This window comes from Bos javanicus, chromosome 2, assembly GCF_032452875.1.
Source record: "Bos javanicus breed banteng chromosome 2, ARS-OSU_banteng_1.0, whole genome shotgun sequence".
NCBI lineage: Eukaryota > Metazoa > Chordata > Mammalia > Artiodactyla > Bovidae > Bos > Bos javanicus.
Window position 1 is genome coordinate 106,617,879 of NC_083869.1, and position 26,158 is coordinate 106,644,036.

Sequence of the window (26,158 nt, forward strand, 5' to 3'; positions counted from 1 at the left end):
AGGAGGAGCTACAGAAATCTGCACAGGGGTCTGCTGGAGCATTAGACTTTCAAGCCAACTTGTGCATGCATAAGGTGAAACCCCAAGATAGCATGCAAGAAGAACTTCAAGGAAAAGAATGATTACTGGAAAGCTATTAGCCAAACACTTTCCAGAGCTCATGCAGAATCTAAGTTTTTAGGTTCCCAACAGTCAGAGTAGAGAGATGTAGATGAATTCATGGAGCATTAGTAGAGACCACAGAGGGCCCATGCTTCAAGAAAGGAATTAAATCAGCCTTAGAATAAAGGCCATTGAAGATTCGACCCCAAAGAGCTAAACACAAGTCTCAAAACAAACCCAACAGCAGACAGGAATATTAAAACAGCTATTATAAATATGCTTCAAGGATGTGAAGTATGTGATCAGGATGTATGTGATCAAGTACATCATCAAGGATGTGAAGTAAAACAAAAACACTAAGGAAAGAAATGAAGATATTAAAAACTGAATTTCAAGAAATGAAAAAAATATTTGAAATGAAATTTTATCAAATGAAACTAATAGCAAATTAAACACTGAAGAAGGAAATAGTGAATCTGAAGATACAGCAACATGAAATATCAATAAAGAAGTATCTACTTATCTTATATTTAATATACAATATATTACTTTTATAATTTAAAATAATTTCTATACTTAAAATACTGAATATATTGTATAACTATATTTTATATAGTATTTTAAATCTATATATATACATACATAAGCAAAGATACATGTCTTTTCTTATTTCCCCTTCTTTCTTACACAAAGGTAGATACTACTATATACTATTCAGCAATGTGGTTTTTTTTTAACTTACCAAAACACCCTTTGTTATTCAGGGTTTTTTTTCTGTTTCTTTCTAAATTACAGCCATACTAGCAGGTATAAAGTGGTACCTCACTTTGCTTTTAATTTCATACACCTACTTCTTACTTTCTTTACATTTTTTTTTCTTACAACCTCACAATTTTCCATTCCTTACAGGAATTTGACCCTTTCACCTAGTTATCAAATTTGTTGGATATTCTCTTATAATCCTTTTTATCTTAGTAATGTTGGTGCAATGTACTTTCATTTTTTATTTTAGTGATTTGAGTCTTCATTCTTTTTTCTTTGCCTGTTTATCTAAAGATCTGTCAATTTTGTGGATCTTTTCAAGGAGGTAACTTTCAGTTTCTCTATTATTTTTCTACTCTCCAGGCTGTTGATCTCTGCTCTAATTTTTATTATTCTCTTTCTTCAGCTAAATTTGGGCTTCATTTGTTATTCTTTTTCTAGTTCCTCAAAGTAGAAAGTTAGGTTATTAATTTGAGGTCATTAAAAAAAAATCATAGTAAAATACATAAAACACAAAACTTACCAAAAAACCATTAAGTATACAGCTTACAAGGCATTAAGTACATTCACCACCATTCATCTCTGAATTTTTTCATCCTCCCAAACTGAAATTCTGTACCTATTAAACAATAATTCTTCATTACCCTTTCTCTGGCAACCACCATTCTACTTTCTGACCCTACAAATCTGTCTACTCTAGGTAATCCATTTAAGTGGAATCATATAGTATTTGTCCTGCGGTGACTGGTTTCACCTAGCATAATGAGTAGGTTCACGGTTCATTCACACTGTAGCAAGTGTCAGAATTTCTTTCCTTTTTAAGGATGAACAGTATTCCATTGTATGTATATATTAATAACACATTTTGTTTACCTACTCATTCATTGGTAGACACTTAGGCTGCTTCCACCTTTTGACTATTGTTTATAATGCTGTTATTAATATGGATGTACAAACATCTGTTCACATCACGGCTCTTAATTATTTCAGATATATGTGCTGGATCGTATGGTAAATCTACTCTTAATTCTTTGAAGAACTGTCATACTATTTTCAATGGAGAAGGTGATGGCACCCCACTCTAGTACTCTTGCCTGGAAAATCCCATGGATGGAGGAGCCTGGTAGGCTGCAGTCCATGGGGTCACAAAGAGTCAGACACGACTGAGCGACTTGACTTTCACTTTTCACTTCCATGCATTGGAGAAGGAAATGGCAACTCACCCCAGTGTTCTTGCCTGGAGAATCCCAGGGACAAGGGAGCCTGATGGGTTGCCATCTATGGGGTCGCACAGAGTCAGACACGACTGAAGCTACTTAGCAGCAGCAATAGCAGCAAGGGTCACTTAATAGGGTTTTTAGAATTTCTAGTTGGAAGTTACATTTTTAATATTTAGTTTCATGTTTATTATCCAGTTTCATTTCACTGTGGTCAAAAGATGGTGGCTGTCCCATTTCTACATTATGGGGTCTCCTGATTTTTCCTTTGTGCCCTAACATATGATTACTTTTTGTGAGTGCTCCATATGTGCTTGAAAAGGTCTATACTCTATGATCAGAGTATGGCATTTACTATTTTCTGCAGATCTATCTGATGATGTTTTTTATCTTTTATGTCCTTAAATATTCTATTTTATCAGCTATTAGGACTGCAACCTCTGCTTTCTTAACTGTTTCCATCAGACGGCCAAATTGCTTTCCCTCCCTTTATCTTACAACTTTAAAAATCACTGTTCTAGGTATATCTCTAGTATACAGCATAGAGTTGGTTTTGCTTTCTAAGCTAATTTGAAAATATTTTTCTATTAGATGTGTCAGCCCATTTACATTTCTTGATGTGACAAATACATTTGGACTCAACTGTGTCACATTGGTATATTTTACTTCTTTATCTGGTGTTTTAGAGATATCTTGATTTTAAAAAAGGTTTTTTAAAAAAGTGGTTATATCTGTATTTGTACTTTTTTATAGTGCTCATTCTTTTTTTTTTTTTTACTATCTAATCCGTCCATTTTAAATAGTACTTTTTGACTTGCACTTACTACTGATGACAGTCAATTTAGTTATTCTACTTTTCTTTCTCTCTGCTTCCATTTTTAGTTACAATCATACTCCTTTGTCATAAGAGATAATATCTATATGTCATCCTTATATACTGGTGTTTCCACTATTGTTTTAGTCTTATCTCTATAACTGAATATATGAAATATTCACCATCTATCTTTTGCCAGTATCTCCTTCATTACCTCTTGGCTGGATGAAGCTCATACCCTATAGAGACCTCAGGAAGAGCTTATGTGCACATTATTCCAAGTTCTTCCACTTTAAAACTTATTTTTTCCTAGCCCACATACCTGACAGCTTAGATTGGCATATCTGTTTATCCTTTCTTTCATCAAGTTTCTTGAAAATGATGTTCTTTTTTCATCTGCTTTTAATGATGACTGAGAAATCTATTTCTCTTTCCCTCACAAATTATTTCATCTTTTGACTCAAGGCACTGAGGGTTTTTCCTCATCTTTAAAGTCTTATACTTGTACTAAGATGTGTCTTATTCATTCAATATTCCAGGTACTTGGAGGGCTCTTTGAATATATAAATTCAGTAATTTTATTTCTGAAAATTTTATTTCAAAGTTTTCTTGGGTTATGGTTGTAAATACTAATTCTGTTTCACTGTCAGGATTTTTTTTTTCTTCAGAGATTCTAATTATATGTGCCATGGGACCTTCCTTATCTGTTTTCTAATTCAACCACTTCCTCACTGACCGCTTATACTTCTTTATCTTATTTTCCTCCTTGTTTTTTCCTTCAAAGTCCCTTATTAAATTTTCATTTGAACTTATTTTCCCTTGGGGAACTTTCATTTAGACTTAATTTTTGATATGATGTTGTCTTTCTTCCTCTCTCTCTTTTGTGTTCAAGCAACTGTCATTTCTTCCTGCTTGCCCATTCTGATTGTGGGTTAGAATTATTGATTTATGGTGCTTTTTTTCATATCTTCAAATGCTTATTTGAGGATATTTAATTCAGTTTTGAGTGCTATATAACAATTTTCTTGCAGTTTATATTGGTTTTTGGAGCAGAATTTTTACTGGACTAAATATTTTGATTCGTATTTCTGTTTTTCACTTCTAGTCTGTACAGAGGTGGCCTGTTTTTTAACATTTGTATTCATTTTGTGGATCTGGTGACTAATTCAAGCACATCCTCTTCTGTTAGTTTAACAAAGTGTACTTTCTTTAATGGGTCGTGGTGGTGGTAGAAGAATTACCAGATGATCCAGCAGTCTTACTCCTGGGGATATATCTAGACAAAACTATAATTAAAAAAGACACATGCAGCCCTATGTTCACAGTAGCACTATTCACAGTAGCCAAGACACGGAAACAAACCCAATGTCCACTGACAGATGAATGGATAAAGAAAATGTGCTGTGTGTGTGTATATATATATGACTACTACTCAGCCATAAAAAAGAATGAAATAATGCCATATGCAGCAACACAGATACAACTAGAGATTATCACACTAAGTGAAGTAAATCAGAAAGGGAAAGACAAATGCCATATGATATTACTCATATGTGGAATCGAAAATATGTCACAAATTAACCATGAAACAGAGTCATGGTCATAAACAACATCTGGTGGTTGCCAAGGGGAGGGATAGAGTTGGAAGTTGGGGTCAGCAGATCTAAGCTATTATATACAGAAAGGATGAACAGCAAGGTCCTACTTGCTGTTATTGAATATAGCACAGGAAGCTATATTCAATATCCTATGATAAACCATATGGAAAAGAAAATCTTAAATATGTATAACTGAATCATTATGCTGTATAGCAGAAATTAACACAACACTGTAAATCAACTATACTTCAATTAAAAATTTTCTTTTTCTTTTATATTTATGTAAGATGACTGATAGTCACTAAACTTACTGTGGTAATCATTTCATGATATACATGAGTCAAATTATTATGCTGTACAATTTAACCTTATACAGTGCTGTATGTCAATTATACTGCAATAAAGCTGGAAGGAAAAAAATGCAAGAGGGCTCCAACTGCCTAGATTCACTATTAGTGTATTACAACACCTCAAGTAAGTTAATTCATTCCTCTAAGCCTTAGTTGTGCTGTGCCGTGTGTAGGCGCTCGGTCACATCTGACTCTTTGCAACCCCATGGACTGTAGCCCGCCAGGCTCCTCTGTCCATGGGATTCTCCAGGTAAGAATACTGGAGAGGGTTGTCATGCCCTCCTCCAGGGGATCTTCCAACCAAGGGATAGAACTCAGGTCTCAAACCCAGGTCTCCCGCCCTGTAGGCAGATTCTTTACCATCTGAGTCACCAGGGAAGACCAAGAATACTGGAATGGGTCTCCTATCCCTTCTCCAGGGAATTTCCCCGACCCAGTAATTGAGCCAGGGTCTCCTGCATTGCAGGTGGATTTTTTGCCAGCTGAGCTACCAGGGAAGCACAAGCCTTACTCCCTTAATCTACAAAAACAGATTTTTAAATACATCTAGCTCAGAGAGCTACTGTGAGGATTTAAAGACAAAATTCATTGAAACACAGTTTCTGGCACATAACAAACACTTTAGCTATGATTGATATTATTATTATAGCTATTATACCATGATCTCATTTTTTATGGTTAATAAAAATATAAGCATGAAGGGGCTGGGAAAGAGAAAAATAAAATTAATACTGAAGTATCTAAGGAGATGGATGAAGTATATGAGATTTAAGAATACGCATTTTCTGCTTTATGATGTTTCATATATATATACACATTTGGAGGAGCCTGGTGGGCTACAGTCCATGGGGTCGCTAAGAGTCGGACACAACTGAGCGACTTCATTTTCACTTTTCACTTTCATGCACTGGAGAAGGAAATGGCAACCCACTCCAGTGTTCTTGCCTGGAGAATCCCAAGGACGGGGAAGCCTGGTGGGCTGCCGTCTATGGGGTCGCACAGTCGGACACAACTGAAGCGACTTGGCAGCAGGAGCAGCATACATTTACACAGAAACACACACACACGTGTATTTTGTTTTCAAGTCCAAAAATCAGAGACCAGATAATGAACGGAACTTCATGGATGTGATAAATCTTTAATAAGTGAAAAAATATTTGAGAACTATAATTTATGACTCTTTTAATCATTTTTTACACCAAGTAAAAGGGCTTCCCAGGTGGTGCTAGTGGTAAAGAACTGGTCTGCCAATACAGCAGATGTAAGAGACCAATATAGCAGATGTAAGACATATGGGTTTGATCTCTGGGTCAGGAAGATCCCCTGGAGGAGGGCATGGCAACCCACTCCAGTATTCTTGCCTGGAGAATCCCCATGGACAAAGGAGCCTGGTGGGCTACAGTCCACGGGGACACAAAGAGTCAGACACAACTAGAGAGATTTAGCATGCACACATACCAAGTAAAACATACTTCCGTTGAATCACTTTATAAAAAGAAAGCAAAATAAAATAATTTACCTACCCCTGCAGTTGCTGCTGTTGGTGAGAGGAAAGGGGCACTCTTGGCTTGTTCCAGCCAGTGTAATCCTGGTTACACCTCAGTTTTTTAACAGAAAGAGGAGCTGGCTGAGGAAGAAATCCCAAACTTCTTTTGGCAGATGGAGTTTGGCTTGAAATATTAGTCCTATGAAAAAGAAAAAATAATGAAGAAACAAAACAAATTTGAATACTGCTTTCTTCCCCTACTAGATTCAGAGAAGTCAATGTCTAGGGGAAAGTAAATGTCCTAAATTTGAGGAAATATCAGTAATAATGATCACTTGGGAAAAAAATTTCACAAATGTAAATTAGCAAATCTGGTGACAGGGAGCTGAAGAGGCAAATAATATGGTAATGTACAATCAAAATAAGCCAAGTTAATGGCTTGAGAAAAAATAGTTTTACTTTTTTATTCACTTGTATCCACTTGATGGCTATCATACATCAGTTTACCTAGTCTTGAAAACCTTTAGGCAGTGAACTCTTTCCACTATTATGCAACATATATTCTTACCCAATCTCCTTGAGAACTTATTCTGATTTATATGCTTAGCAGTGAAAATGTTAGGAATATTTCTAATTTTCATTTAAAATTTTCCTAGCTAATGACTGTTTCCCAAAAATGCTGTACCAATTTATATTTCCACCAATAAAGAATTTCCCCCAATAGAGAATTTCCCCTTTTCACATAGTCTCCATTACAGTATTATCCCTCTAATGAATGGAACATGATTTCATTGTTATTTTATAATTTCCTCATTATTACCTAAGTTGAACATATCAGTCTTTCTTTATGGTTTCAATTTCTGTCTTAAGAATCATTCTATAAAGTAAGGTCAGAGAAATGGTTTCCTATATGTTTTTAACAATTTAAAATCTTGTTTTCCCTCCTATTCAGGTCTTTAATCTGCCTGGACATTTACTTTTTGCATCCTATAAAGCAGGAATATGATACACTTTTTTATAAGGAAAAACCAACTGTACTCGAACAACTTACTATGTGCCAAGGACATCTGTTAGCCACTGTTTAGTTTTTTACTTAAAAAAACAAAACAAAACTGTGAAATAGAATAGAAAAGTCCAATGTGTAGCACAGTTGTTTAAAGTGTGGAGCTTAACATATTTTTATAAAGCAAACACATAAGTAACAACTATTAATGTCAAAAACCTCCAAGTGCCCCTTCCCAATCACAACCCTGAAGTTATCATTAGCTTTCTATCAGCTTTATTCGTTACTATGTACTCCTATACACTATAGTTTGGACAAGACAAATGTATATCTTTTCATCCTTCTGTTTTCAACCTTTCTCCATCTTTATACTGCAGTTGTCTTTAAATTGGCATATAGATTATTATTCTTCCTTTAAAATCCAGTCTTTTACTGAAACATTTAGTGTATTTATACTTAGTGTCATTACTGATGTAGGTTAATAACCTAACACCCTTGGTTTACTAATTCTATCATGTGTCATTTCTGAGTCAGTATTTATTAATTTTTCTCTTCCTTATGAGTTGTTTTTTCCTGTTTCTTTGTACACTTCATAATATTTTCTTGGATCCCAGACACTGTGAATTTTATCTTGTGGGGTATTGGATACTTTTTATTTCTATAAACATTCTCAAATTTTGTTCTGGGATGTGGTTAGGTTACCCAGAAACAGTACAATGTTGGATTTAAGGTCTGTTATCTGGAAGCAGAGCAGCAATTCGTCTAGGCAAAGTTTTTCCTCATTAATGAGGCAAGTCTTTTTGTAGGCATTCAAACTGCCATTAGGGAACAGGAACTATGCCTGCCTTTATGTATATTCTAAGTATCATCCACTTAGATCCTTTAGGGTGGTTCTTTCCCTGGCCTTGACCAGTCTCCTCACCTGCATATGCTGCTCAGCACTAAAAATGAATACTCAAGGGGGACTCTGCAAAAATTCCTTCTTTGTGTAGCTTTCCCTTCTGGTACTCCGCTCTGTGAATTCTAGCCACCTTGCATTCCCTAGTTTCCTAGCTCCGCTTCCTCAACTCAGGAAGAGCCCAGGACTGGCTCTGCCTGGTTCCCCCTCCCTGTGTGGCAACCTAGAAACTTTCACTAGCAAGCAAGCTAACATAGTCATAAGGCTAATTTGTTTCCCATCTCTCAGGGATCACTGTCCTTCACTGATTCATGTCCAATGTCTTGAGATGCAATGTTTCACAGTTTGTCCAGTTCTTGGTTGTTTAAGGAAGGAGGATAATGTGGTCCTTGACAGTCCATCTTGGACAGAAGTGGAAGTCATCTTTAACTTTTTAATATGTCTAAGTTAATGCCAAAAATGTCCTTTTCATCATAGGGGACTGGAAAGCAAAAGTAAGAAGTCAAAAGATACCTAGAGTAACGTTTGGCCTTGGAGTACAAAATGAAGCAGGGCAAAGTCTAACAGAGTTTTGCCAAGAGAATGCACTGGTCATAGAAAACATCTTCTTCCAACAACACAAGAGATGACTATACACATGGACACCACCAGATGGTCAATACTGAAATCAGATTGATTATATTCTTTGCAGCAGAAGATGAAGGAGCTCTATACAGTCAGCAAAACAAGAATGGGAGGTGAGTGGTTCAGATCATGAACTTCTTATTGCCAAATTCAGACTTAAATTGATGAAAGTAGGGAAAATCACTAGATCATTCAGGTATGACCGAAATCAAATCCCTTACGATTATACAGTGGAAATCACAAATAGATTCCAGGGATTAGATTGACAAATAGATTGCAGGGATTAGATCTGATGGACAGAGTACCTGAAGAACTACAGAAGACAGAGGTTCCTGACATTGTACAAGAGGTGGTGATCAAAACCATCCCCAAGAAAAGAAATGCAAAAAGGCAAAATGGTTGTCTTAGGAGGCCTTACACATAGCTGAGAAAAAAAGAGAAGTGAAAGGCAAAGGAGAAAAGGAAAGATATAAGCATCTGAATAGAGTTCCAAAGAATAGCAAGGAGAGATAAGAAAGCCCTCCCAAGTGAACAGTGCAAAGAAATAGAGGAAAACAACAGAAAGGGAAAGACTAGAGATCTCTTCAAGAGAGTCAGAGATACCAAGGGAACATTTCATGCACAGATGGGCATAGTAAGGGACAGAAAAGGTATGGACCTAACAGAAGCAGAATATACTAAGAAGTGGCAAGAATACACAGAAGAACTATACAAAAAAGATCTTCATGACCCAGATAACCATGATGGTGTGATCTCTCACCTAGAGCCAGACATCTTGGAATGTGAAATCAAGTGGCCTTTAGGAAGCATCACTACAAACAAAGCAAGTGGAGGTGACGGAATTCCAGTTGAGCTAATTCAAATCCTAAAAGATGATGCTGTGAAAGTGCTGCACTCAATATGTCAGCAAATTTGGAAAATTCAGCAGTAGCCACAGGACTGGAAAAGGTCAGTTTTCATTAAAATCCCAAAGAAGAGCAATGCCAAAGAATGTTCAAACTACTGCACAACTGGACTTATTTCACATGCTAGCAAAGTAATGCTCAAAATTCTCCAAGCCAGGCTTCAAGAGTACGTGAACCGAGAACTTCCAGATATTCAAGTTGGATGTAGAAAAGGTAGAAGAAACAGAGATCAAATTGCCAACATCTGTTGGATCATCAAAAAAGCAAGAGAGTTCCAGAAAAACATCTCCTTCTGTTTTACTGATGTTGCCAAAGCCTTTGACTATGTAGATCACAACAAACTGTGGAAAATTCTTCATGAGATGGGAATAACAGACCACCTTACCTACCTCCTGAGAAATCTATATGCAGGTCAAGAAGCAACAGTTAGAACTGGACATGGAACAACAGACTGGTTCAAAACTGGGAAAGGAGTACGTCAAGGCTGTATACTGTTACCCTGCTTATTTAACTTATATGCAGAGTACATCATGCGAAATGCTGGGCTGGATGAACCATAAGGTGAAATCAAGATTGCCAGGAGAAATAGCAATACACAAATGACACCACCCTTATGGCAGAAAGCAAAGAACTAAAGAGCCTCTTGATAAAGGTGAAAGAGGAGCATGAAAAAGCTGGCTTAAAACTCAGCATTCAAAGAACTAAGATAATGGTATTCAGTCCCATCACCTCACAGCAAACAGATGGGGAAACAATGGAAACTGTGACAGACTTTATTTTCTTGGACTTCAAAATCACTGCAGATGGTGAACGCAGCCATGAAATTTAAAAAGATGCTTGATCCTTGGAAGAAAAGGTACGACCAACCGAGAGAGTATATTAAAAAGCAGAGCCATTACTTTGCTGAAAAGGTCTGTGTCATCAAAGCTGTGACTTTTGCAGGAAAATCAATTCTGAATATTCATCGGAAGGACTAATGCTTAAACTCCAATATTTTGGCCACCTGAGACAAAGAGCCAACTCATTAGAAAAGACCCTGATGCTGGGAAAGATTGAAGGCAGGAGAAGGGGACGATAGAGGACAAGATGGTTGGATGGCATCACGGACTCAAGGCATATGAGTTTGCACAAGCTCCAGGAAATGTTGAGGGAGGCCTGGTGTGCTGCAGTTCACAGGGGCTGCAAAGAGTTGGACACAAATGAGAGACTGAACAACAACAAAGTTAACTGTGGCCTCCTCTCAAACAAAATAAGGAACTTAAAATGTTTTAATTTCCCATACTCTTCTCCACTCATTTATTGTAACCTCTTATTAGTATACTATTCTGTTAATCTTTTGTTTTCAATCCTAATCATTTTTATAAAAACTATTAAAATATATTTAGATGCATAATAAGTCTGGAAAGATATTAGTAATAGCAGTTGCCTCCTGAAAGAAAATGAACAAGTAGGAGTTAGGAGAGATATACTTTTCACTGCATGCACTCTGTAGCTTCTGAAGTTTCTACCATATGCCCTTATTACTTCTACAAAAGAATAAATTTTAAAGGTACTTAATTTTAAAATATGCTTAAAATTTTTTTTGCTCACTGATTTTTCCTACTTCTACTCCTTCCTTTGTTCACTTTTCTTCTTGCTAAATAAATTCTGTCCTTGCATTTTTGGATTAAAATTTAACTGGATGTGTAATTCTTTGATATCATCTGTCCCTACTGTTGCTGATGTCAGTCTGTTTTCGTTTTATAGATGATATTTTTGTTTCTGGCAGCTTTTAAAAATTTCTTAACCCATCATCTTCCACAATGTAGATTTAAAAAATATGTATCCGCTGTTTGGCATTTGTTGAGGCTTTTCAGTGTGGACTTCCATCATTTTCATCCAGTACTTCTTTGACAAATTTCCTTCCTTTATTCTCCTTAGTCTATTTTTTTTTGTCCAAAATGCTATTAAGACATAGTTAAGTTCAGTCGCTCAGTTGTGTCTGACTCTTTGCGACCCCATGAACCACAGCACGCCAGGCCTCCCTGGCCATCACCAACTCCCCGGAGTTCACCCAAACCCATGTCCATTGAGTTGGTGATGCCATCCAACCATCTCATCCTCTGTCGTTCCCTTCTCCTCCTGCCCTCAATCTTTCCCAGCATAGACGGTTAAAAAAGAAAAAAATGGAGGGTAGACCAAGAAGCCCTACATAAATCTTTTTTATAAATTCATAGATTTTTAATGAATTTGAAATAAATTTTCCATAAATCTTTTTAAATAAAATTCATTGCATTTACAATCTCCTCTTTATCTATGCTACATCCTATGATCATGCATTTTTGCTTGTTTAGTAGCTGTCTCAGTCTGGACCTCTAATCTGCACAGGACTTTATATCAGGGGTTCAGAATTTTTGCCCCTACATAGGGAACATTAAAGCAGATACCAATTAGTGCAAACCCCATTTTTGGATATTTGCTTTCTATCAGGCTTCCCCAGTGGCTCAGTGGTAAAGAAACTGCCTGCAATGTGGGAGACGTGGGTTTGATCCCTGGGTCGGGAAGAGCTCCTGAAGGAGGGAATGGCAACCCACTCCAGCATTTTTGCTGGGAAAATCCTATGGACAAACGAGCCTGGTGCACTACAGTCCATAGGGTTTGCAAAGAGTTGGAAACAACTGAAGTGACTGAGCACAAGTAGAGGGAGCGTCAGGTAAGCAGCATATTTAAGGTTCCATACATAGGCAGTTACATAGAAGTGTTTGGGCTTGGTTTACTAGCACAATGGAGAGGGAATTGGCACCCACTCCAGTATCCTTGCCTGGAGAATCTCATGGATGGGGCAGCCTGTTGGGCTGCAGTCCATGGGGTCGCAGAGAGTCGGGCATGACTGGGCGACTAACACTTACTTACCAGCACAGAGGGCAGTTTGAGATATCCAGCTTCATGTATCTTCAGATAAGAAATCAGGTTCTGATTGGGGGTCATGTTCAGTTTCCAACCTCATGTTGGTTTTGAAGACCCAGCCCTAAATACTTGACTCCAGCCTGGGTTTTATACGTGCTTTATGGCTTCAGCCTTTACTCAGCATTATTTTTCTTACCAGTCTGAAAATTTTCATCTTATCTTTGAGGGTAGTTTTGTATTAAAAGAAATTTTTATTTCTTCAATAATTCCTGTGTGCAATGAATATGCTCACTCTATTACTTTGAAAAGAAATCTGTATTGTATTTAAACAGCTGAAAACCAAATTTAGTTTTTTTTCAACTTGGATTCCTTTAAGATTCTTCTAATAAGCAGAAATATATTAAGCTTCCTCTTTTAAATTCAAAGAGTAAACCATTGCATTCATAAAGTGCTCGAAAGATTCCACCCAAGGCTGAGTATATCTAATATCAAATTCTTTAACTCACCTTAATCATTTAACACAAATAATCTAGGTGTTTTTACCACTTTGAATTAAATTCTAGCAAAAAATAAAATATGACTTAACTGGTCATTATCTATGAGTGGTCATTATGCTATATAATAGCGTATTTATACTCTCACTTTTTACAACTGCCCTTCTGTGTGGCAATCTATGAACACATCTCTTTGACAAGTGCTTAGCAGTTGTCTCATATATTCATACTCAATAAACCTCAAAAATTTAACCTACATCTCTGTGTGTCAGTAGCTCAGCTGTGTCCGACTCTGCGACTCCACGGACTGTAGCCCACTAGGCTCCTCTGTCCGTGGAATTCTACAGGCAAGAACACTGGAATGGGTTGCCATTTCCTTCTCCAGGGGACCTTCCTGACCCAGGATCAAACCTGGGTCTCCTGCATTGCAGGCAGATTCTTTACCATCTGAGCTGTATTTCTAGAATCACCAAATTAAATTTTTGACTAGCCTTTTCCAGTAAAAGATACTAAGGTGAAACTTTTTGCTCTTTTAGGAAAACACCTTAAATTCTGGTAGGTAGCTTAACAAACATGCAAGCAATAAAGGCAATTTTAAAATGTCTCAGTGGGGAATTACTTTACTTGGGATAATGGAAAATACACTGGTCTAGAATCTGATCACATTGCCAGTCAAAACCTGTGGCCTCAGGACAAGTCTTCCTAGACATCAGGTTTATACACGTGTTGAAAAACATAAAAAGTAATAGTTTGAACTAAAACACTTCTAGAGTACCCTGTAACTAAAATGTCATGAATCTGTAATTTTCATCTATGTTGTTAAAAACACTGGTATTCATTTAGAGCACAACACATAGATCCTCCCATCATTTAATATTCTGAAGAAAGCTCTTTAAGTTCTCACAAGGCATATAGTCAGTGCATACCTGTCTAAGTTAGTGCTGCCAGGAGAATAGTCCTTGGCTGCAGTTCTGCTACCATAAAAAGATGACGACTGCAAAGGTAGAAGCCCTAAAAAAATGAACAGACACAGGAAAAATTTAACTCCTAAATCAACCATTCAAGTTCATTTAATAATAAAATTACGCATTGGGCTTGTTTATATTTAACTCTATTTTCCCCTTTCTTTTCATCAAAGTAATACATACATATTATGCATGTCTGAAGAGCAAACGCTGTGAAAAAGTTTATAAGAGGTTACAAAAGAATACTCTCTAGTCCTAAAGCTCCACAAATTTTTCTCCCAATTTCTAACCAGTTTTTGAAATTCAGTTTCTCTGATTTCCTCCATAACATTAGGTACAATTTGTATAACATTTGTATAATTTCTCAATTTATTAATTTTAAACAGCATCAGCTGGCTCCCTCAAGAAAAATTAGAATTTCTCATTTATATCACCTCTACTCTTCTTCTCTTCTCTCCAACCAATTATCAGTTGTGTTATTTTATTATTTTATTTATTTTTTGTCTGTGGCTTGTGAGATCTTAGTTCCTCGACCAGGGATTGAACTCCAGCCAATGACAGTGAAATCACCAGGTCCTGACCACTGGATTACTTAGGAACTCCCCATCAGTTGTGTTATTTGAGTTCTACTGATGAACTTTGCAATGTTAACCTAACACACTTAAAACTCTCTACATTTTGTTCCATGAAACTTTTTACCACCCGACCCCTTATACTTTCCTCTCTCTCTCCTCTTCCACATCAACACTTGTAAGATGTACCATTACTTCAACAGTATTAAGTATTAATGCATCTATTAACTATTAATACATCTTTAAGTATTCTGTTTTCTAACTATAGTGAAAGTGAAAGTGAAGTTGCTCAGTCGTGTCCGACTCTTTGCGACCCCATGGACTGTAGCCTACCACGCTCCTCTGTCCATGGGATTTCCAGGCAAGAGTACTGGAGTGGGTTGCCATTTCCTTCTCCAGAGGATCTTCCCGACCCAGGGATTGAACCTGGGTCTCCTGCATTGTAGGCAGACGCTTTACTGTCTGAGCTACCAGGGAAGTCCTTTCTAACCATAGGTTGATTGTAAAAGCTGAAAACCAAAAAACAGAATTTATATAATGAATTATTACTTCAGAAGTGATAATTATATTAGAGCTTTCTCTTTCTGTCAGAGTCTAATTTATATATGTCTGAACCCTAAAAGGAGACTGTTTCTAGAGTCCAGATGAAATGAATTCTCTCCAACTCCCAATTTATCAAAATCATGCCATATTTTAGCTTTCTTCAATTTCAAGTTAAATACAATATTCAAATCAATACTAGATACATGAGTCTCTAAGAAGTTCAGAGGACCAGAATGATGCTAAGTATAGGAAGCAGCAATAAAAATTCAGAGACAATCTTTTAGTTTTTGTTAAAAACAAGGTGAGCTTATACAACTGCTTTATGCGATAATTACAAGATCTTCTGGAACTTCTAATAACCAGCAACACTGATAAGTTTTAATTTCAATAACTTTAACTCCTTGGATTCATTCCATGGTCCAGGTACTTTGACAATGAAAGAACTTAATTCTAGGTAGTTGAATAGGGAGATATAAAGCTTAAATTCCTTATAAGCAAAATAAAAATTCCCTTATAGTTCTAATATTTTAAAAAATATTTTAGCTAAGTACTAGGATACAAATTAGGACTTCCCAGGGGGCTCAGTGGTAAAATATCCACCTGCCAAGCAGGGGACATGGATTTGATCCCTGGGTTGGGAAGATCCCCTGGAGAAGGAAACGGTAACCAACTCCAGGATTTCTGCCTGGGAAATCCCATGGACAGAGAAGCCTGGTGGGCTACAGTCCATGGGGTCACAAAGAGCTGAACACAACCGAGTGAATAAACAGCAACAACAGGATATAAATTGACACCCAATAACTAATACAAAATTTACGCAGTGTTCCTAAATATGTGAGAAATATGCCTCAGTTTACATTTCTATTTCTAGTCTAATACTATATATCATATCATAAACGAGTAAATTATGCAAAGACCAAATACTTACCTGATGTCCTATTCTCTTCTGACTGTTTCAAACTCAGTTGCTTCTCTCTACTGCTGGTTAAATACTTTCTTGAGGGATCTGTTATAGCCTTGTTGTTCCTATAGTTAAAACATATATGTATAAAGATATAATTCTTAATTTTAAATAGTTGTCATTAGAATTTACATTTCAATTGCTGAATTAATTGATGTGCTTAGAAGTTATGCTACAAGGTGTTAAAACCTTATGCAAATGAGAATCATAAAAACAAGCTTTTCATTACCTAGTCAAAAGTCAATCCAATCCAAAACCCTGGTTATTAGGCAAAAATGAAGGAGCAGTTCCTTTATAAAAAAGTCAAATCAGAGACAGCAAGAATATATAGGTTTTCTTTGCCAAAAGCAAGCCTAGCCGAAATGATTCAGCTACTAAGACCAAAAGAATCAATTAAGAACTAAAGTGAAAAAATTAAAAGTAAAAAAACATTGAAAATAAGTAAATAAAAAGAAGCAAACCATTCGAGCTTGATAATGAATAGCTCTAAAAAGTAAAATAAACAAAATCCAAAATGTTCTTATAGTCTATGTAATTTGAAATGTTATTTACTAAATGTCAACAACATTTCAGTTCATAGTGACTAAACTACTTTAAGTTCATGAACATAAAGTTAAAATTTCTTAAGCCCCTTTCCCCTGATCTATTATTCCCAAATACCTGAACCTATATTAAGTAAAGAGGGTCCATTGAGAAACATGCTCATGCTTTGATTAAAAGTGCTTATTTTAGGAGATCCATCATGAATAAAGCCTACAAGCAGACAATGTAGATGCTCCACCCAGATTCCCTCTGATCTTATTTTTGTATCTTCTCTTTCACACCAATTAAAGTTTTTTTCCTATTTTTTTTTTTTAATATTAGAGTATAGGTGATTAACAATGCTTTGTTACTTTCAGGTGTACTGCAAAGTGATTTAGTTATGCATATACATGTATTTATTCTTTTTAAAGTTCTTCTATTTGGGTTGTTTTTTAAATTTTTTTGATAGTCAGTACCTAGGGTTCCTCTTCACAAGATTGTCCTCAAGCTACTAGAGCCTTTGCCTGCACTCTCAGAGTCAAAAGCAAGGTCAGGTGCTAAAGGATAGAAGTCAAGCTCCCCTGCCTTGGATTAGAATAGTTTTAAGGTGAAATGCATGTAACAGATTTTCTCTCTGGGATTAGGATGAAGCCTGAACTCTGCATTTTTCTGGTCAGAGATCAGATTTCTGTCTGAGATCACACTCACTCATTTTCTCCTGCACTGCAGTATCTTGCTTCCCCCAGTCCCTTCCTGGTATCCCCTGGGAATAATTTCTAACTAAATCACTTGGACACTACTCTCCATTTCAGGGTTTGTTTCTGAGAAACTTGAACAACAGTTAGTGCTAGAAAAGGGTCTAGGAAGCACACTCTAAGGACAAGATTCTGGAACTGGATCAACTGTTCGGCAATGGTAGCAGAAATACCATTGGCTGGTGGTAAAATCTTTGGTATCCTAAAGTGTAATACCACCAAGATTTTTCATCCGTAGTGAACTGGGCTGGGACAAAGTAGAAGAGGATATAGTTCATGCAATCTTTCCAGCGTCTGAAAAACGTGGTAGACAGCGTCTGAAAAATGTGGTAGAACATAGAAATGTTCTAAAACTGGATTATGGTGATGGTTGCACAACTCAAAAAATTTACCAAAAATACAGAATTATACATTTAAAACAGGTGAATTTTATGGTGTATAAACTGTACCTCAATAAAGCTGTTGAAAAAAAAAATCCCAAATTATTTCCTTCCTTGTATCCAAGCCCTCTATTATGAAATGCCATCTGTTTCCCTATCCCTTAATGAGGCTGGCCTAGTGATTTCCTTTTCCCAAAAGAATCTAACAGACACAACAGTACCTGAGTCCTGATTCTAAGGCTACAGGCACCTTGCAAATTTTCACTCATTCTTTTGGAACCCTACCACTGCCATGTGCTTAACTCCAGGGTAACCCTATCAGGTGAAAAAAAAAAACATGGCTAGTCTCCTGCATCACCCCAACCACTAGACAGCCAACAGCCAGTCATACAAGGAATGCCACTGTGGACCAGCTGATCCCGAGCCAACTTACCAAATGACCATGCATGTATGAGAAAATGAGAGAATCCAGTCACAACTGGCCAAGATAGGCCTAGATAAACAGAACCACTTAAGTGACCACTGACTTATAAGCAATAGTAAACAGTTACTATTTTAAGTATATCGTTATTGCTATTGCTAAGTCATTCAGCCGTGTCCGACTGTGTGGGACCCCATAGACGACAGCCCACCAGGCTCCCCTGTCCCTGGGATTCTCCAGGCAAGAACACTGGAGTGGGCTGCCATTTCCTTCTCCAATGCATGAAAGTGAAAAGTGAAAGTGAAGTCGCTCAGTCGTGTCCAACCCTCAGCGATCCCATCAACCGCAGCCTTCTAGGCTCCTCCGTCCATGGGATTTTCCAGGCAGGAGTACTGGAGTGGGGAGCCATTGCCTTCTCCAAGTATATTATTATACAGCACTAGATAACTGATATAGTGATATGGGTTAAATAATAATCATAAAGACTATGGGTCATCAAGGAACTATGCAACCAGAGCAAGCCATCATGAGCTGGGTGCTATCATACCCATGAAGTTGTAAGATCAGGAAGTTACAGCAGCAATCCATCATAAAATGCGAGTGGTATATCCAAGTAAACAAGAATAGATAATGAAAACAGATCTATGAGCATTCTGGTGACCAGACAGAAGAAAAAAACTTGTGCCTGATTCATGGATGGATCATCTCGGTACATTGATACAAGCTGAAAATGAACTGTTGCTGCATTGTAGCTCCACTAAGGGACTACCCTGGAACACAGGACTAAGACGAAATCCTCCACTGTACAGAGTTTGAGAAATGCACCTCACTGTCCATTTTGTATGGAGAGAAACATGGGCCAGAGGAACCCTGGATGGTGGTAAATGGTCTAGATGGATGATCAGGGGCCTAGGAGTAAGCCTGGAAAATCAGGGAAAAATGATTTATGAAAGAGGTTTATGCACAGTATGTACAAACGGTGAAGATCTGTTTCACATGTTAATGCTCACCGGAGAACTTCACTGAAGAGACATTAAACAATCACCCATGGTAACTTGTCTAGTGGATGCCAGTCAATCTCTGTACTCAGCCATCCAAATACTTCCACAAAGGGCCCATGAGTAATAGGCATGGTGGTAGAGGTAAAAGCTCCAAGTGCACCCTAAAATAGGGGATCCCTTTTAATAAGTCTGGTTTAGCAACTTATGCTGCTCAATGTCCAATTGTTCAGCTACTCTAGAGGCTGATCCCTGGCCCTTGAATGAATATTATCCCCTAAGGAAACCAACCAGACATTTGGTGATAAGTTGATTACATTAGATTCCTTCCACCCCAGAAAGGGTAGCAATTAATTCTGGCTGGGACTGGCATATTATTTAAGGTTTGCTTTTGCCTTTCCTACCCACAGTGCCTTGGCTACACTGCTATCTGAGGGCTTTATAAGAGTATATGATTTATTAACATGAAATCTCACATAACATCATTGTGGAATGAGGAATCCACTTTACACAAAAGAAAAGGAGGAAAATACAGTAAAGGCATATGGACCAAAGGATCCACTGGCCCTATCGCAGATCACATTTACCTCAAAGCTGACGGCCACAGCCTTTAAAGGTGTAGATTAGAGATGATCTCGTTAGGCACTGGGTGCCCTTCAAGATACAATATATAACATAAACCAACAGGCCATTACATTTATAGAGAATACATGGGTCTGGAAACCAAGAAGTAGGAACGCCTCCACTATCAGTCTTAATAACACACTTAGAGAATTTGTGCTTCTTGTTCCTTCAATTTAGATTTTGTGGATCTAGCGGTTCTGGTTTCCAGAGGAGGAAATTTTTCACAAGACAGGACAAGAAGAATCCCATTTAATCTAAAGCGATGGCTGCTACTCATTTTGGGCTTCTCATGCTGGCAGAGCAACAGGCAAGGAAAAGAGTTACCATACTGTAACTGACTTAAATTATTATAAGACAGCAGGGTAGCTGCTACATGATAAGGGCAAGAAGAATGTGTCTGGTATAAAGGAAATTCACCAGGGAATCTCTTGGTGCTTTCAAGCTCAGTTTTAACTCTGAATGGGTAATTGCAGCAACCACAGCCTGACAAGTGCACAGTGACCATGGGCTCGGATCCCTCAGGGAAGAAGATATCAGTCATACCACCAGGAAGAATTGTTAATGAAAAAAGCAGCAAATCCAGAATGGATCCTAGAAGTAGATAATATCAGTTATAGCCTCAAGGCTATTTGTAGCAGTAAGGACAAAAAGAGCTACAGCTCATCCCACTAATCCTCCTTTTTAAATATTCTCACCCAGAAATTGAAAAGCATCAATGTGAAGAACCTGTAATAAGATGATGGGGCTTTCCTGGTGGTCTTGTAAAGAATCAGCCTGCCAATGCAGGTAACATGGGTTTGAACCCTGTTCTGGGAAGAACTACCTCAGTAGTAAGACAGAGGGTAAAAACACAGTTATTACTGACTGGAAAGCTGGTGAGCACTGTTATATCTCAGCAAAATAGTCACAGAACTGTTACCTGTAATGTCTTAGGAGGCAGAACTCAAAGGAAAAGACTGAGACAATTAAGAACACTGGTCTGTGTTAGTGCTTTTTACTGCTCTCAGCAAGGTTCTATTCAAGACAGATAAATCTGGGTTAGAACTAGCAGGTTTGCAATCAAGGTTGAAAATGAATACATCTCTCTGTGCCAATGTCCTAGAATTAAAATTGTGTGGTAAGTGGAGGTCATATGGGACTAAAAAAATCCAATTGCTTCTGATTCTCAAACTAAGGCAATGCTAAGAGGTAACTAGAGAAGTAGTTTGTGAAAAACTGATGTTAATATTCGGGAAAACTGGATGAGGGGTATACAGGCACATCTCAATATTATCTTTGCAACTTTTCTGTAAATCTAAAATTATTTCAAAATTTAAAAGAATCAAAATAATAATTAATTAAAAGAATCAAAATAATAACAAAAATACTGGCCCTAATTATTTCTCAAGCCTATAAAACCCTGAATGTTCTACCTTTAAAAAAACTTCTAAAACTTTTACATTTCTAGACTTTTCTAAACTTCCAGGACTACATCAGCATCAACTAGGCTACAAAGCTGCATGGCTCCAAAGAACAGAGTCTTCAAAACCCCCTTCAGCTATGGCCTTGAAAGATAACAGACAACGGGAATCTGTTAAAGGGCAAAGCCACGAGTCATATGAAGTACAAAGAGCAAGGGTTCCTCCCAGAGGATCGGACAGACTGTTATAGGGGTTAATTAAGAACTTATTCCACTGCTTTCACTGTCTTCACAATTTCTGCCTAACAAGATTTTATCTCTACTATAGACCAGTGACTCCTCAGTTCCCAATCCTTGTCTTTTCTAAATGGAAATTTTTGCTGTGGTTATCCTTTGCTTACTCCAGCAATGTAAAATAAATGCTATGTGTGTGGAGACAGGAGTGAGGAATGCAGATTAACTTGCTTTTTAGTTTTTAGGTACAACACCACTTTGCCAACAAAGGTTCCTATAGTCAAAGCTATGGTTTTTCCAGTAGTTATGTATGGATGTAAGGGTTGGACCATAAAGAAAGCTGAGCACAGAGGAATTAATGCTTTTGAACTGTGGTGCTGGAGAAGACTCTTGAGAGACCCTTGGATGGCAAGAAGATCAAACCAGTCAATCCTAAAAGAAATCAATCCTGAATATTCATTGGAAGGACTAATGCTGAACCTGAAGTTCCAATACTTTGGCCACCTGATATGAAAGAACTAACTCATTGGAAAAGACCCTGATGATGGGAAAGATTGAAGGCAGGAGAAAGAGACAACAGAGGATGACATGGTTGGATGGCATCATCGACTTGATGGACATGAGTCTGAGCAAGCTCCAGGAGTTGCTGATGGACAGGCAAGCCTGGTGTGCTGCAGGCAAGGGGGTTGCAAGGACTCAGATACAAATGAGCAACTGAACCAAAGTGAACAAGACCATGAGGTGTATAATCCAAGGCGCAGCTGGACCTTATGGAGAGAACTACACATAACCCAGAGATCCTGGACTCTGAGCTGGATATAATGACTAAATGAGATTTAGAGGCTGTCTCCATCAGGGTGAAGGTAGGGGTACTCTGCATATGGGAAGAATGATTAACAAAGGTAAATCTTTAGCTAGAAGGGTAAACTATGGCAGACTGTTGTCCCCAAATAACCACTGTACTCCTTTGTCATAACAGTAGAATTTGGGCGAGGCATACTTCCCAGATCTCCTCGTAACTTGATATAACCACATGACCAAGTTTTGGCCAATGTAATATGCATAAAAGTTATGTATACAAATTTTCAGCCTACACAAAAGCTGTATGCCCTCCCTTTGCTCCTTTCCTCCTTCCCAGTAGGAATACAGATATGAGAATGGAGGCTGACGCTAACTTGGTTCATCAAAGGAAAGATACTTATTAAGAATGGCAGACAGAAGACAAAGGAACCTGAGACTATGGTGATTGTAGTTTAAGAGAACACGCCAGTCTTATCAGCTACCTAGATTTTTGTATCTGTTACAGCAATAGAATCAAGAACTCAAACTATAAAAAGTTTCTTTAACTTTTTTCCCAACTTCTTTCTGGTGACCCTTTGGCCTTCAACACCAGTTAACTGACTACCAACTGACTTCTGTTAAGGTATTAACTGGCAACTGTGTAATAAGTTTTCTCTCTCAGAAGACAGAGACAAAAAAACAAAATCCACAAGTCTCCCATTATGAGGAAGAGGATTGTGAGCTAGTGACTGTCCTACTGCAGGCATGCTCTGTCCTATTGCAGGTGTGCTCTTTTGTTCAACCCCAAAAGTAGCTCTAAAAGACTGATGCTCCTTGCCTAGAACCTATGCTGGTTTTAATACCCTTTTACCCCTAAGTTAACTTTTCACATGAATAAGGTAAAAATTGTACTTTTTTTTTTTTTTTTACAGGTAAAGGGAAGAAGGAAGGAAGGGGGTTCATACTAAAAGAGCAGCAAACAAAAAACACTTATATAGAGTTCTTCAGCTCTATCCTTATTTTAAGTGTTGCAAACAAATAAAGCTAAGATGGGAGAAGTGCACTAAAATGACCAAAGCAATACTAATGGCCAAATCCTTTCTCTATTGAGCCTACAGTGTACTGTTACCAAAATACTCTAAATCCTGTTCTGTCTTTGCGATTCCCATAAACTGAAGACCATCCCAATTTTCTCTAGTGGTTGTAATTATTAATGGAAGAAATACCGATCAAATGTTATAAAAGTTCTTAAAGCAACTTACGATGATGAATCATTTTCCTTAGGGTAATCTTCATTCAACTCTGAGCCAGATGACAGCATTCTTTTTCTCTTTTCAGTCCTACAGAGAATAGAGAAAAACGGTTATTTCACATTATTAAAAAAGTATAAACCAACATACTCAAGAACAAGAACTGTGACTACTGCTATCTAACTCTATACACCACATTTAAATATACTGTGTGTCTGCAAGCTCTATACATGTCACTAACATAAATCACAAAAGACAAATATTATCTCCAAAAAATGCGCTTTACAAGTTGTTCTTTTAACTAGAAGTCTCCTTCTTTTCCCCAAGTTATTGGACTTTCTAAAAGGTCTAAAAGACATTTCTAAATAGGCAGAGTTAATGACTAAGAAAGAAAAAAAAAAAATATTTCATACCTATTTTCTAATAACCCTGATCTAAGAGGTGTGGATGTAGATGTCAAAGAGGGAATTGTCCGGGCAGGAGTTACTCCATTTCCTGCTGCAGCCTTAATCGATCCTCTACTTGGATTACCAAGAACTTTTCGAAATGGAGTATCATCTTTAGTTTCCAAACTTCCTCTTTTTGAAGAGACCTATAAGAATAGAGTTTAACATAGCTAATTTTTCACATTAATTGGCATATGTTTAGACCAGTGATCCTCATATACGGAATTTTTAAAAAAATATCCACAACTGGAGACCCATCTCCAGAGATTCTAGCCTATCCGGTCTGGGGGTAAGCTCCATTCATCAGTACTTCTTTTTTTAAAGAACATTAGGTGATTCTAATCAGTGTCAGATATTGAGCTTGACATGTATTTTCCTATAGTATTCTTGTAAGCTTAGAAATTCCACAGCATACCTAGAAGCAGAAAAGAATTTGCTCTGAATTACTGATTAAAAAAAAAGAAAATAACTTCACAGACATAAGAGCCACATGAAAGTAGATCTGTAAGAAAGAAAATCCAATTATGAGTAATTTAAAGTGAGCTTCCCTGGTGGCTCAGCTGGTAAAGAATCTGCCTGCAATATGGGAGACCTGGGTTCAATCCCTGGGTTAGGAAGACCCCTTGCAGAAGTACATGGCAACCCACTCCAGTATTCTTGCCTGGAGAATCCCCATACACAGAGGAGCCTGGAGGGCTACAGTCCATGGGGTCACAAAGAGCTGGACACGATTGAGCGACTAAGCACAGCACATTACATCAAAGTGACATAAATGTGAGAAAAAGGAGCAACAATGACATTTGGTTGCCACAATTTAAAAGCCAAGTCACATGTATAGCATATGATTTTTGAGGGGGTTCTAGTATGGAGAAATGAAACAAATACATATAATGATGGGGAGATTGAAGGTGAGACAGAACCTACTGGCAGAAGATGAATCAAAGAGTCTACCCCAAAACACAGCAAAAATATTCAGAGAGAATACACACTTTAACTCTATGGAAAATTTCTAATTACTTTCCACAGAATTATAATCTTAGAATAAAAAAAAAGAATCTGAGGTCATCTGGATGAATGATTTAAAAAGCTGATTTTCAAATGGATAATTGATTCTCAAGATTAAAAAAAAAATCAAAACACTATTATAAAAGCCATATACTGAGAAGTCTCTTTTATCACCCCAATGTCATTCACTCAGTTCTTCTACTTCCCATCCTCCTACACCTTGTAAGTATTCTACATTTTTAAGGAAATGAAAATCAGTATTTTATTTTTCTAGTTACACAAGTGGTAGCATGCTATATGCATACTGTTTTGCATATTTTTCAACCTTTTTTGACCATGACCCCACAGTGAGAAATATTCTACATCACAACCCATTATACATACATACAAATAAAACAGAAAATTTCAAAAACCAGTACTTATCCTTACTGTGTAGAATATGTTCTCTATTATTTTCTATTCTATTTAATGGTAGTCACAACCCACAAAATTGATTTTATAATCCCACTATTAATAGAAATCATTATTTGTGAAAGTATAAATATTTGCTTCTGCTAGATGCATTAACACTTACAGTTTAAATATTCTAACACTTTAAATTTCTACCTGTAAATGGATGAACCTCAAAGTAATTATGAGTGAAAAACCCAAACAAAAAATTATACACTGATTCCACTTATATAAAACTCTAGAAAAATGCAAAGTAATCTAGAGTGACAGAGAGCAATTCACTCATGGCTTAGGGATAGGGGCCGGACAGGGAGCTGGAGAGAAGGATTACAAAGGGGGATGAAGAAGCTTTCAAGGGCTATGGCTATGTTCACTATGTTGATTATGGTGATGATTTTGCAGGTACATACATAAATCAAAACATATCAAACCACACACTTTAAATATGTGCAATTTACTGGATATCAATCATACCTCAATTAAAATGTTAAAAAAAAAAAAAACACTCAACTTGTAAAAAGAAACTAACAAAAAGAAACCTTATTCACTGATTGCTTAATCCAGTAAATGGTTTAAGTAATCAACCCATCTCTACACAGTCAAACAGAATTCATTACTTACAGGAGAGTTTCAAAGTTTCTCTATACACCTGGTTTACCTTTGTAAGACAAATTAAGAGAGACATAGGACTGCTAAGGTGCAATAGTGCAACGT

General features: G+C 37.2%; 1 protein-coding gene across 7 annotated transcripts in view; it reads right to left on the reverse strand.

The window, feature by feature from the left end:
* USP37 (ubiquitin specific peptidase 37) overlaps positions 1-26,158 on the reverse strand; it is an 85,701-nt gene that overhangs the window by 42,099 nt on the left and 17,444 nt on the right. For all 7 annotated transcript variants that reach the window (XM_061384879.1, XM_061384835.1, XM_061384861.1 and 4 more), the window contains 5 exons: positions 23,957-24,135; positions 23,556-23,633; positions 16,148-16,245; positions 14,066-14,150; positions 6,367-6,528 (listed from right to left, as the gene is read on the reverse strand). In XM_061384879.1, coding sequence (XP_061240863.1) covers positions 6,367-6,528; positions 14,066-14,150; positions 16,148-16,245; positions 23,556-23,633; positions 23,957-24,135 — 602 coding nt within the window. The remainder of the gene's footprint in view (positions 1-6,366; positions 6,529-14,065; positions 14,151-16,147; positions 16,246-23,555; positions 23,634-23,956; positions 24,136-26,158) is intronic.